The 14,344-nt window shown below is 38.9% G+C and overlaps 1 protein-coding gene across 1 annotated transcript in view; it reads left to right on the top strand.

Moving 5' to 3' along the window:
- The first annotated feature begins 3,343 nt into the window (after positions 1 to 3,343).
- The window catches only part of DGKI (diacylglycerol kinase iota), a 109,265-nt gene continuing 98,264 nt past the window's right edge, over positions 3,344 to 14,344 (top strand). The window contains exons 1-5 of the mRNA XM_031051320.2: positions 3,344 to 3,386; positions 3,907 to 4,023; positions 10,259 to 10,345; positions 11,499 to 11,594; positions 13,698 to 13,780. Of these exons, the coding sequence (XP_030907180.2) occupies positions 3,931 to 4,023; positions 10,259 to 10,345; positions 11,499 to 11,594; positions 13,698 to 13,780 (359 nt within the window). The 5' untranslated portion in view covers positions 3,344 to 3,386; positions 3,907 to 3,930. The remainder of the gene's footprint in view (positions 3,387 to 3,906; positions 4,024 to 10,258; positions 10,346 to 11,498; positions 11,595 to 13,697; positions 13,781 to 14,344) is intronic.

Consider the following 14,344-nt stretch of genomic DNA (forward strand, 5'->3'; position numbering starts at 1 on the left):
TGAACACCAACTGGTTAGACTGTGTCTCATCTCCATGGCACAGTACTTAAGTCAGAGGAAAATCAGATTTGTATCTGGATACTGATGTAGATCACCAGCTACCAGCTGCAACAAGGCATGCATTAACAATGTGATGTCCTTTCGTGGCCATTAGCATGGGAACAGTACAGCAAGGCATGTGGCGAGCAGCGTTCTTATGGTGTGATTTTGAAATGGTATTGCCTTCCTCCTCTGCCATTTTGGCCTGGATCTACCCTAGAGGTGTTAGTTGATTTTGCAATAAGAGTACTTACTAGCTATCATATCAAAACCTGTGCTGGGTACATTCATGTGGGCAACATGACTAGTACATCCTATAATTCCTATCAGCTCATATGAAGAAGTTCACAGTTTCCCCCTTAAATAAGAAATATTCAGTTAAGACTAACATGGGTATGCTTTAGTAGAGTTATCCTTTGGCAAGAAACAGAAAGGATTAAGGAAAACAACATCAAGAAAAAATATCTCATATTTATTGGTTAAGCAGTCTCCTATTACAGCAAAATACTTGCTTGTCTTGTGCTCTGCTGTTACATTTTTTACACATCTGAGAACCATCTTATATATTCTCTTGTCACACAAAACAAAGGTAAAAAACCCTATCATTTTCATGGAATGGCAGTAAATTTAAAGCATTAAAACAAAGCAATATTCATGGAATACTTAGTGATTCTGGTAGGTCTCGTTGTGTAATATTAGTCTTATCCTATGGCTGGAACTGGATATTAAGTATTTTAATGATAATAATAATTTGAGTAAAGAGAGTATTTAAAATATAGCTATCTCATGTCTCAATTCATAAACATTAATTAAGGAATCAATGCTTCCCAACATCCTTACATGGCTTTGAGTTGTAATGATACATGGCTCTCCTACAGTAATGTTACATTGAAATATCTTTGAGAGCATTAAAAAGGGAATAAATATCATTGGAAAATATGTGCCAAAAAGAATATTAGTAGCCCTAACACTGATGTGAAAATACTCTTTAAAGATACATACATTTGGGAATATAACCAAACCATCTTGGAGCTAGTAATCCCTATGTGCTCTGTTTGTGCGCATGGGTGTCTGTCTATATTAATGTGGACTTTGATCCTGGGTATTTAGACAAATGTAATTGTCAATGCAAGACAGGGATTCAGATTCCTCAAAATATGTTTCCTCTGGTATGTGCCACTGCATATTTCTACAGGAGCAGCTTAAAGCATGGGATTTCATGTGTTGTTCTGGAATTGGGTGCCAGTGAATCAGAGCTAATCAGGTACTGTTAGGTTGCTTTTCTCACAAAGATGAAAAGAATTTTCTATCCTAAAATTTCTAAATTCATGCAGAAGGCCTCCTTGCGTGACCCAGGAACAGTATGGCTGAATTTTTGTCTTCCTTCTCACTGAGAGAAGGCAGAAAAGATAATTTTTGGTGGAATATGGGGGGGGGGTCTGCATTAAAACTCACTGTGACCTGCAGTGCATAACTTTATTTAATTAGTTCCTTTATTTGTAAAGCTAGCTTTCAAATTATTGCTATCTTACCTCAAACATGTATCCTTAGGAAGAATTAACTTACATTTGTAAAGCAATTTTAAGAAGAAGAGTGGCATTTTATTGCTACTTGTCATCAGTACGTTTTTCTCTAATGACTCTCTAAAAGCCAAATGGCTAACTGAATAAATGAAAAACGGTCCATCCAGAACCAGGCAAGCTGCTCAGTCCATATGTTTAAAAGACACAACTGATGGGCCATGGAATTAATGTACTGAATTTAAGGTTTTTATTAGTGGAGGTTTTGGGAGAGAACAATTTCTCCCTTGGTTGTTACAAGGCAGAACAAATGAAAACATTTCATGCCCACGAGGAGCTGAAATAATTTTTTCTTATTATACTTTGGGACAAAAAGAGTGAGATATGTGAGAAATGTTAAGAAGCACTAGGATAAATGAATGAGAATAGACCGTTTTGTCGACTGTCAGACCCCCGTTCCAGCACTCATATCATACTTACTGTCACTCTGTTCTTGTGCCCACACTTAATGGCAAACTAGATCTGCCAGACCAGAAGCAGTTGGCCAGTTTGTCTTTGTGGAGCCATTTGACCATGCCCTATTACTAAACCTGAATGCTCCTAATCAACATCATTGTGAAGAATCTGTTTTTTTAAATTTCTCTGGATGTAAAACCTGAGGCATCAGGGGAAGGATTTAAAAAAATAGAAAAACTCTAGGCAGAGATGACACAAGCCTCTTTAGGAACAGGCCTTAGTTGGTGGTGTGGTTCATTTGCAATCTGTAGTATAAAGAGGCTTGATAAAATCCAATGATAACATATACAGACAACTGCAAATCTGAAATATAAGCAGTGAGGGTGACTATGATAAAATGTTCCATGAAGTTCTGGACTTTCTGCCTCTCGCTAAAATCATTTTCTTTTCAATTCTTTCTCTGACTAAAACAAGCTTTAACTGAACACAGATTTTTAGGCTGGAACTTACCATTTATTGTCTGTGTTATACGCAAGAAGTGTGTTCATGACCCAGTGGTCTTTTCCAGCCTTAGAATTTAGAGTGAAGTGATATGTCTGCTGAAACTGCATTTGCATTCTACAAAACGAAACTCTTCTGTAGGGGAATAAATTCTCACATCTGCTGGTAACGATGGACTTTCTTCTTTTTAAAACTATAAAGAAATATTTTATCTGTTTGATCTGAATTGGACCATCTTGTTTTTTTTGGAACTTACTAAAAAGATTTTGGTCTGAGTCAGCTCAATAGAACAATAAATTTAATTTCCCAATCAGATCGTTTCCACACAGACTTTGTAGTTGATTCCACTCTGTAGTTAAAAAAAAAAAAACCAACAAAAAATCAAAACCCCAAACCCACCAACAAAACCAAATTCTTGTTTATATTTAGAGCAAACAAGTCTGCAGGGAGAGAATGTTTTGCTCAACAGAAAATCTGAATCTGTCAGGTCTGTATAAATCCATTACAATAGGCATTCCTTCTCTATTTCTTCTTTCATTGTTTTTAACTGTAAAACCTAAGAAGCAGCATAAAATTTTGGATATGTATTTCTAAAAGTGTCTGTGAAAATGCACCAGTTGAAGAGTCTTCTCTATGAATCCTGTCATTATTTATCCCCCAGAAAGAACTTGGAGGATGAGCCAATGTATCTGACAGATGAATGGATTTAGCCTGGCACAGTCACCTGTCAAGAGTTAAAGATGTAAATTTTATTGTAGTTAGGAGGAATTTAATCAATTTTTTCCCTGCTTATTCTAGGGCTTTCAGCAGAAATTCTCCTTCCATAGTAAAGAGATTGTGGCCATCAGTTGCTCCTGGTGCAAGCTGGCGGTAAGTGAACACTACTCAGGGAGACTGGTAGCAGCTTCACTGAGCAGCCACAGTGCAAGTAATTTTGTTTTTCATGGTTCTTAGTGTTCCCTCTCTCTGTATCCCCCCCCCCCCCCAGTTTTGCTGTTTCTGTTTCTTTCCCTCAAAAACACCACAGCATCACCTGGCTTACACAAGGTCCCTAGAAGAGTCTTGCTGCACAATATAGTTGTTGGTTACCTCCCATCAGTGCTATGCCACTGTTAGCTCATATAGCTGCATTAGACTAGCTTGTGATCTTCAGTCTTTGATCTGTGTTTAAGTAGGAGTGATATTTTTGTAAGAAGGTATGGGAAAATGTCTTTAGGGAAGATGATCTTTAGTTATATGCTCCTAAAACTCCACGATTTGAAGGGTTTGAAGGTGGTAGAGTTGGGAATGTTGCTCCAGTTTTTGTACTGCCACCCTCTTCTTTCTCTCTGTGTTTCCTCTTTGTCTTTCCTGGCTGTCTTATCCACTCTACTCTTTTCTTCTCTTCCAGTTTCATAACAAAGTCACCTGTTTCATGCTACATCACATTGAGGAGCCATGTTCCCTGGGGGCTCACGCTGCTGTCATTGTGCCTCCCACCTGGATCATTAAGGTGAAGAAACCTCAGGTAACTGCATGCTGATGTCTGTTTCTGAAGCTGTATGGCTGTGCAGGGCCAACCTGGCTTCGCTGCTCAGTACTCCTTCACTAAGGCATGCTTGTTCAACCCTGAAACCCAGCATACATCCATGGTGATTATGAACCTGTATACTCCTGCCCTCCATTCAGCCCTTCAGTAGATTTCCCTGTTTGGGACGATTAGCAACAAACATGACTTTTGTTCTGAGCAAATCCAGCTCAGATTTGTTCCTGTAACTGTGAGTTCAGTGAGCATATTGCAAGAAAATCCCCTGTGTTGTAGGCAATCCAGCATGTTTCATTAAATAGAGCTGAGCAAATACGGGAAAAACTGTTCACAAACATTAACTTGAACTGCAGTAAGAATTGGCTGTGGCTGAACTAGCATCTCTCTGATTTTGCCATCAATCGACAATTAAACAATCATCTCTTATTTACATCAGTGCTTGCTGGAAGTCAGCAGTAAGCCCATGTGCTCATTTAATTGCAGGTAATGAGCATTAGACTTCAAAGCTTTTGCAACTAATGTGATATATCTTCAAGACTATAATTGAGTGGTGAGCACAATAGGGAAAAAAGGGATCCAAAAGAGAGCTGGCCAAAAATTAAAAGGGGATTCACATCATGTGAAAAGTATTATTTTTTAATCCCTGTTTAAAAGTCTGTTTTCACTCCAGACTGAACTGAAAAAGACAGAAACTGAACTTAACAGGGGCTCAGAAATGCTGGTAAAAGTTTTATTTCAAAAGCATTGAAACAAACCTTTTTACTTCTGAAATGAAGTGTCTGGGATATTGAAGCTTCCCACCCATGCTTTCTTGCAATTTTCCTCCATTGACAGGAATGCTGGTTTTATAGTGTTGTGGGGTTCTCAATGTCAGTGTGTCCATCCTTGGGAACTGACCCAGGGCTTTCTGGCTCTGTGTCCTGGTTGTCAACAAAAAGCTGAGAAGTTCAGGCTGTAGGCACGGCATTATGACAAAATAAGTCCCATGAAACTGGAAAAAGGTCTGAAGTTGTGACACTGCTCAGTTTTTATTTTCAGTCTAGGGATATGGCTGTCAGATTTGTGCATGAGTAGCATTTCTAACAAGCTGGATATTAAAGATGAGGGGGGAGAAGAGAAAGGAAGTGGAAGTATATATATAGAATAATCAAAAAGTCGACTGAAAAGACTTTCTTCCTGACTGAAAATTCCTTCTTTAGGCCCAGAGAGAGCAGGCAAGATTCCTAGACACCTCCACTCCAAGAAAAAAGGTTTCTTTAGTACTTGTATTTATTCCCCACACTCTTCTTTCTTTGTTAGTTTTACTGCAGCCTCCTCCAGAGGAATCTTTTTTCATCTGTTGTTGAAGAATCTGTGTGAGTTCTTGGCAGGGACTTAATCTCTTTGGCTAATTTTCAGAACCTGCGTGGTATCTGATAGCCGTAGCCATATCTGACCTTACTGATTGTAGCCTTTCTTTGATCTTTTACATTTTAGTTCTATTTAATTTTTAGCTAAAAATAAAAAAAAAGAAAAATTTTGACACTTGTAGTTTTCTTTTGATTTGGCATTTGGCCAAAGCAGGGTATCTTCCTTGTACTATTTGCAGAGACCTTTCTTGTGCATTATTTTTTCACAGAAGTTCAAATAAGAAAATAAATATGATCTAGTTAGTTATGATTCATGGGAAAAATGTTTTTAAATAAGGGTTTAAAATATTACACTGAAATAATATATCTATCAGAATTGTGTGCCTGAGTTGTAAGTAGAGAAGGAAGTACTTTAATATTCCCTCTTCATCACATCTCAAGCCCTTGAAATTCATGGTTAGTAGCATGCAAAAACCTTATCTTGAGTAACTGAAGCATTAGATAGATCACAGTGGTATTTAGCACAGACAGTGGGCATACTGCCATGAAACTTCTTAACAGTACCCATTGCAATATTAGTTTTGGAGTATGCATCCTTATTGCTGTAGAAAATACTGTTGCATCTTTCAAATGTGTTTTCAGATTTTTGGCAGAAGTCTTGTTTACTTATTTTTATTTTTTTTAAGAAATATTTTCTCCTCTCCTGCTGTTTCTGGCCGGCTCTCCTTCTGTGTATTATGACCCTCTTCACCCTGTATGAACATTCAGTAGACACTATGGAACATTCACTGCATTCAATTCACAGAATACAAACACAATATTTGCAAATTTTTGTAAATTCAGTTAGTAAATAAATGTTTAAGCAGCAATCTGTTTTTCATATGTTCCACAATTGGAATAAATTTGGCTAGAAGCATTTCATTATAAAATATTTCCTCAGCTCTAATTAACTACTTACATTGGTCACAGGCAACTCCTGGACTGAATTCCCTACTCATATGAAACTGATTTTAGTGATGCCTTCATCCTGTTTGTTGGTTGTTTCTTTTAAGCAAATAAGATGGCTTTTTGTAGCAAAACTTTGGCCTGACTTTTAATTTAGATTTTTCTTTTTCTTGCTACAAAAATGGGTTTCCATGCTTATTTTATACAATGTGGCTCACTACCTTTCAAATATTGGACTTGAACGAAGAGCACACTCCCCCTCTGATTACCAACAACATTGTGATAGTGAAGCATCATGGTGTGATTGGTTAAGGACAAATCTCTACTGACAATCTATAGTCTAAATGGGGAGCTTTTGCTTCTTGTAAGCAATTAATTGCAAGATAAATATTCGGAATGATTCAAACAGCCTTGGAATTGGTGGTAGCCCTGTGTATAATGAGCCATGTACATGAATGGAAAACTCCCAATACCTATTCCATGTCATTCATATTGTAAGCCACTTCTGTAACTTTGCTGATTTCCACTGTTTCTGTACTGCATTAGCAGCACTTTGATACCAGTTCTGGTTTCCTGGGGTTCAAACCAATTCTATTTCGTAGTTCATGAAAGCAGGTCACCCCTGTAGATTGGTGGTATTGTTTTTAAGGTGAGGTTTGGTAGCCCAAGTGGTGTTTAGGTCTGGGAACAGACTTGCTATACGCTTGCACTGTGGGAGAAAAGTAATTATTAGACAATGATGTAGAGAATTTGGCTGATGTATTTACTGATTCAGCCTTTTGTTTGGGAAGGCAAAGGCAGTAACTGTAAAACTCAAAGTTTTTCCCTTCAAGGTAAGCATGGTGTTTTCTTCTTCTCTTTTGAGGACCTTGAAAAAGTGCTAGCGAGTATTTATATTTCCAGGTTATTTCTTTATTTTATCAATTGCTTAGTGCAGTTGCCTTGTCCTATTGTGGTTTGTGAAACACCAGAAGACAGTCAAGATTGACCTTCCCAGAGGCTGTTGTCTGAAGTCATGTGAAGCCCAGCATGCTAAAAGTCTTTGAAAATGAAGGCTGAATTTTTGTAAATGAAAAGGTTGAAAGGACCCATAGGATTTCCTTGAGGTAGTCTGTGGCCCTCACACCATCCAGCAGTGTACAAGGACTTCAGCTCTGTTCCTTTAGCTAAGCTTGCTGAGACCTATACTGACCATTCAATAATACCAAAAATCTCTTTTTGAAGATGGCCAAACTGACATCCACAAAGGAGAGGTTTCCTCTCTAGAGGCAAGTTAGGATTTGCATATGGTGCCCATTTAAAGGTATGCTTTGCTATCAGGTACTTTGCTGAATAGCATTATATATTCACAAAAATGCTCATCACCTTGTTATGTGGACAAGGGAGTATGCATTCATTTCCTCAGTGTGCAAAGGCTGATGATTACTCTTGGCTGTTATTTTTCTGCATGTTTGCAAAAAACCTACATATGTTTTAATCAGGTTTTTTCACCTTTCATCTGCTATGGACATGCCGTTGCAATCATTGTAGCAAAGTTTTACGTTCTCTTAATGCTATTAAAATTGGAGCTTCTTGTTTTTAAAAAAAGCAAAATAACATGGTTGTGAAATAGCATACTTTAGTGCCATTTTGAGTGCGGAAATGAAGATTGAGATAATGATGAATAAAAGCTTAGACTAAAACTGTTTCTCTAGTATAGCTTCATGCCTCTTCCTGCCCCACCCATAAGCAGGAGAAAAGATATGTTATAATGGGATTTAATGACTACTCCATTTAAACATTCTCTATTCTTTAAAATTAGTCAGGATTTTACTAAACTATCTTTGCCCTTTCCAGAAGACCTTCACTGGGCTTAGGTGCATCCATTGTGGAAACAGAATAACAAACACTGTCCTTCCAGAGGTAGAGTTGAGTATTTGCTTAGTACGATACTAGCTGGAGCTACAGACTAATATTTTCTAACAAAATTCACTGCACTTTACCAACAGGATAAGTATTTTGAATTTTACACCTGAAGCGGCTGGACCATCAGGAAAAGGCTTCACATGCCTGTGACCTTTCAGCAGATTGCTGGCAAGACTGTGGTTATCCCAGTGGTACCTCTTTGTCCTGTATTTTGCCCCACTCCAGGGAGACTCCTTCACCAGAGAACAGCTGAGGAACTGGGCTAAGACACCCACAGGAGGCAGCTTTGAGTGTAATGTCCCAGTGTTTCTATTGACATAAAGACTTTTGTCTACAGACGATTAGATTACTGAGGTAGGACAGTAACAGATTATGCAGATGATATTGCCAATGCACTTGCATAGTCAGTGCAGTCTTTGTGGTTTATCATGCTTTCAAGATCACTTTACATCTGAGTACAGAGACTTCTTTAGGTGTTTTCTCAAAATGTGATATAAAAAGGCAAATGGCATGTAATTGCTTCAGTAGTTTCAGTAAGCAACAAGGCCTGACTATACCCTGGTCCACAAAGAATTTTGAGAAGTGATAAAAAGTATGGGACCTTGCACTCTACAGCAGGCTTTTCTTGATCTATGTGAAAAAGGGCAGTGCCTTTAGGTATTTAAGTTAGATAGCTGTTATTTTTTCTTAATTTCTCAGAGGTATGGAAACATTAACTTCCATATCTGATGTGTTGTATTGAAGTCTTGAAATTCTGAAAGGGTTGTTACATATTAAATAGAATATAGAAGGTATTCTTCTTGATGTTGGTTGGCAAGCAGAATTAAGAACAGATGTCACTGTTTACAGATTTGATCATCTCTGGTCATTGACTTTTTTCATTAATGGTATACTTTTGAAAAGGGTCAGGACAGAAACAAACTTTTGGATGAGCTGGGTGGAACTTGCTTTCCCTCTTGAAGCCAGAAAAAAAAATCAATAAGCTTTCTTCTAATTCCCTGTGTTTATTTCCTGGTGATGCCTAGACTTGGAGTTGAAATACTGAGAAAATATTTACAGTATTTCCTATAATTAAAAATTTCAATCATATGAAAAGGGTTAAGATTTCCTGCAGGTATGGCTTCAGTTACTGAATTAAAATGATTAAGAAATAAGAATAAAATTACCCTCTTTGGACTGTTTTTATTACACCAGAACACTTTCTGGTTCAGTATCATTGAGCAGGCTATTGCCAGCCTGGAGAATAGCTTTGATACAAGTTTTATTTTAATAGGTTCTGCAAAAATGCAAGCAGTTTTATGGTCTGTGTGTCTCCCCCCACATTCCACTCTCTGTGTAGTTAAGTGATATGGTTATTTAAAAACAAAACAAACAAAAGCCCCACAAACACCTCCCTCACTCAACTCCTTTAATGTTAACAACTCAGTTTGTTCCTTAGCAGATGATTACACAAGTTTCTTGATAGGCTGGAACTGAGTCCACAGTGCCAGCATCATACGCCATGATGGCCTATGTTATGTTGAGTCATAGTGGTTGCCAGAGCTAAAACTTGTTGTTTTCTTTCCTGAAAAAAACATGAAAAATATCTCATTTATCATGTTTTTTATTACATCTTTATGCAGGTGGTCTCCATACCAGGAGACGAGCCTGATTGGGCAGGAGACTGGAGCCCCGAAGGGGAAACGGGAGTCTCCTACCCCTATTGGGAGGGTTGGCAGGTACAACATGTGGTGTTATGTGAGTCTATGGGAGCATCTGATCTTTTTCCCCCCTCACAGCGTGGGAAAGTTTCCAGTTCCAAAGCACCAGTCTGGTCTCCGTGTGTGGCTTTCTCCATAAACGGTGGTGTGGAAGTGTAAAGCATGCAGCGCATGTAATTTAAATCTCGAGCATGTGCCAGATACTCTTATCATTCTCCAAGTGGACATGCATGGAAGAGCTTCGTAAAGGGGCTCTGTCTGGGCCTGTCTTCTAAATTTTGTTTTGCTTTTCATGTATTCTTTTTTCTTTTGATGTAGAACTCATTAAAGACTTCAACACGGCGAAAGAAGAGAACATCCTTTAAAAGGAAAGCCAGCAAAAGAGGCAATGAAGTAAGTATTCAAGTGCTTTGGAAATCAGGCTCCTTTTGTTTAAATGCCAAAGTGTATCTGTTGAAGTTTATTTTTTTAATATATTTTTTTTTTCCACTGGAAAAATCTACACAATTGGATTAGTTGTGAGAAGAGATCAGTTTTGATAAAAATTGTATGAGAATTTTCAAGAAACAACATCTCAGACTCCAGAAGGACCAGCAGCATAATGAAACATCATTCTCTTGGAATGTAAGAGATGCAGCTCAGAACCCTGGGTTTCCACTAGGCAGAGCAGGCGTGTGAAACTGGGGTTATGAAATCCGTGGTGAGTGCACTGATGCAAGGGTCTGGTCCAGTTTGAGGGTGTCTCCCTCAGCAGATCACATATTGGAAATATTCTGTTTGCATGAAAATTGACATTGGATCACAGAGAAGGAATAAACAGATGAATAATATGATGGTGTGATTTACCATATAACCTATAGGAGACTTTGTTTCCAGAAACTGCCTAGTGGATTAGTTAATATAGATGAAGAGCCTCATGGGAGAGGTGGAGGGAGACTCACCTCTCTATGGAGACGGCTCTCTGGTTAAGGTTCTCACTTGGATCATGGAAGAACTGCAGACCGGAAACTTAAATCTGTACCTGCCACATCCCAAGAGAAAGCCCTCACTACAGGGCTCTCTTGTGTCCAGCAGGTGTATGCAGGCAAAAAGTTTTCTCATTTCTTGTGGCATTTGTTCAAAGATGGGAGGGCAGCAAGGCCAAGAATTCAAGAGCAGATCATCTGCAGATAAATGCTGATAGAACCTGTCTGTTACTTGGAATTAATGAAATATGTAGCTTATTCTGTTTTCCACAGGAAATTTTTTCTTATTAAAAATAGGGCTTTATCTTGTACATTAGTGCTGTGTGAATTATTGGGGGGTTTTATGAAATAACTTTATGTAAAATCTTAAAATAGTTTTGGACTGGCCTGAAGGGATGTTTCCCCCTTTTTGTTTTCTTACTCAGTTGTCCCAGCTGGATAAATTAGTCACAGCTGTGCACCACATTAACATACCTGTACTATTTCCAGTATGTGAGGTAGCTTTGTCAGAGCTCAGTTAGGTCTCCTGCACATGTTATGTCAGGAAAACATCATAGCTTATACTAAAGCTGTTGCTTGTTTCTGTTTCTCAGGATAACAAAGGTCGGCCGTTTGTGATAAAGCCTATCTCCTCTCCTCTCATGAAGCCACTGCTGGTTTTTGTCAATCCAAAAAGTGGAGGGAATCAGGTAAGAGCATCGTCTGGATCCAGATCACAAAGTTTTGGTTTAACTACTCATTGCAAATGAGACCAGTTTCTGGTCAGTCAAATAGGAAAAACTCTGCAGTCTTCAGAAGAGGTCCTTCTTTAATGTTCTGCTTCATGAAAATGGAATGGATACTTGGGTGTTTGAGGAGATGTGTTCCTATCTTCAGACTGTTGAAAGGAATCTAAGCTAGTAGTTCAGAAGTTTTCAGAAGACTTATTCCTTCTACAGAAAATTTATGTTGCCAATAATATCTTAGACTTCTATCCAAAAAGCAGTTTAATTTTACTAGGAAAGCCTTGTGAAATTAATGAATGTGAAATGACATGTTTTTACAGCATTTAAAAAAATCATTACTGCTCTTGTACTGTATGGAACCAAGTGCAGCAGATTTCTTTCTTAGGTTCTTGGAATTAAACCTTACCCAAGTGACTGTTTTGCAGCTTAGTTCTGCCACTTTTTGAATTTTAAATAATCAGAATACTTTTTGATAAACAGAGCCTCCTAGTTGAAAAGATTGATGTAAGGTACAACAAAGGCTTGTAGATCATGGAGGTCAGCATAGCCACCGCTCAGTTTCTCCTCTCTTAGAAGAAATAGGGAGGTTATAAAATGAAATGGTGAAGACTGTGATTCAAACCAAAGAAACCAGTTTGTGCTTCTCAAAGTGTGTAGTTCAGCTGCAAAACCTCCTTGCAATAGGGTGTGCTAAAAGTTTAGATGGGCTGAAGGAGAAGTTTGTTAGAGAAAACCCTGAAGGTTCCTAAAGTTCCTGAACTGCAAGTAGCTGAGGTTGGAAAAATACCTACAGCAATCATCACATTAATTTTCTCTGTTTCTAGGCATTTTGACCACTATTCCACTTAGGCGAAGGTGTTGGATAGAAGCACCATTCTTCTGGAGGGGGAGCTATTGTAAATTCCTGACTTGTACCCCCCAGGCCATGTTTGAACCCCCATAAGGTTCTTGGCCCTCTTCTGCTAGAGAGAAATCCTGCCACTTTGTGTCTGCGCAGAACATGAAGAAAGGAAATTGAGTGTCTGGAATATAAACCAGAGTTGGAGAAATTATATCTTTAGGTGATAGGCTGTTCACATTACAATGAGTGAGGGAGCACTGGGGCAGCTGTAGCCCCATATAGTATTTGACTTACGAGGAGAGGCTGAGGGAGCTGGGTCTCTTTAGCTTGGAGGAGACTGAGGGGTGACCTCATCAGTGTTTACAAATATGTAAAGGGTGGGTGTCAGGATGATGGAGCTAGGCTTTTTTCAGTGATATCCAGTGACAGGACAAGGGGTAATGGCTGTAAACTGGAGCATAGGAGGTTCCACGTGAACATCAGGAAGAACTTTTTTACTGTGAGAGTGACAGAGCACTGGAACAGGTTGCCCAGGGGGGTTGTGGAGTCTTCTACATTGAAGATATTCAAGGCCTGCCTGGACAAGTTCCTGTGTGATGTACTCTAGGTTACCCTGCTCTTGCAGGGGGGTTGGACTAGATGATCTTTTGAGGTCCCTTCCAACCCTTGGGATTCTGTGATTCTGTGACTCCTGCTTCATTAGATGATAAAGGGCTACAGTTATGAGTGCTCATGGTGGTGGTGGAGGTCAAAGTAGTCTCATTGCTTGGATGTTGAGCAGGACACTGTCCAATGTGATGGTGATTTTGCCCACAAGCTTGCTCAACATCTTGCTGTCATGGATGGCTAAAGGTGGTGTGGGATAACAAAGGTTTCTTCTTGTTGCAGGTGGTGAGAGGCAGGAGAAAAGGTTGCTGTGAGAACTGAACCTTTGGTCTGACTCCAAACACTTGTTCTTATGAACCATTAGTGATATGTGTTGTTAAGTTTAGTTAATATGTAGGCATGTGCACCCTAGCCAGATTGGTGGTTGCTATTTTATAGAGCAGTTGTGTGCTATACTGCTTTCTAGCTTGTTTTTTTTTTTTTTTTTTAGGTTTTTTTTAGGCTTTATAAAGCCCTGAAAAAGAAAAGCAATACAAATATAGTGAATACTAAGCACTGTTATTTCTAATAATCATTAAACTATTCACAGTTTCCCTTCCTTTGATTTTCTCTCCTCTCAGGGCACGAAGGTTCTCCAAATGTTTATGTGGTATTTGAATCCACGCCAGGTCTTTGATCTCTCTCAGGAAGGGCCAAGAGATGCGTAAGTTCTTGAGCCTTCACTGCTGCTGACCATAAGTCTTTTCTAATCAGAAGAGCAAAGATCTAGCTTAGCTAGACCAGTAGACTTTGTATGAGGTTTGTGTATCCAGGTTTTGGTAGTGGCGAAGAGGGCCGCAGTAGTGGCTTGTGTGAGGTGTCCAAGTATTTGCTATTCAAGACACCCAAGTTTTTCATTACTGCAGAAACACCTCCACTACTGATCCTCTCATGATGTAGAGAAGTGTTAAGGTAGACATAGAGTTTTCAGAGCGGTATAATAGAATTAAAGGAGGATTAGGTCATCTGGTCACTCAGCTCTTTACATTTGAATTTGCCACCTCCATTAGGTGTTTCATTAAGCCTCTCTTTCAAGTAACTGAAGGAACATGTCCTCCACGGATGCTGTTTTGGCTCTCCCACTGGTATCTTAGATCAGCTGTCCAGAGAAAGACCTCTGTTAGATGTACTTGCCTTCTCTGATGTTAAAAAAAACAAAACCAAACCCCCCAAAAAAACTACTGGTTGAAGATGCTGCCATGTTCTGCATGCTTCAGAAATGGTGGCT

The sequence above is a fragment of the Melopsittacus undulatus genome, chromosome 5, assembly GCF_012275295.1.
Source record: "Melopsittacus undulatus isolate bMelUnd1 chromosome 5, bMelUnd1.mat.Z, whole genome shotgun sequence".
NCBI classification, from domain to species: domain Eukaryota; kingdom Metazoa; phylum Chordata; class Aves; order Psittaciformes; family Psittaculidae; genus Melopsittacus; species Melopsittacus undulatus.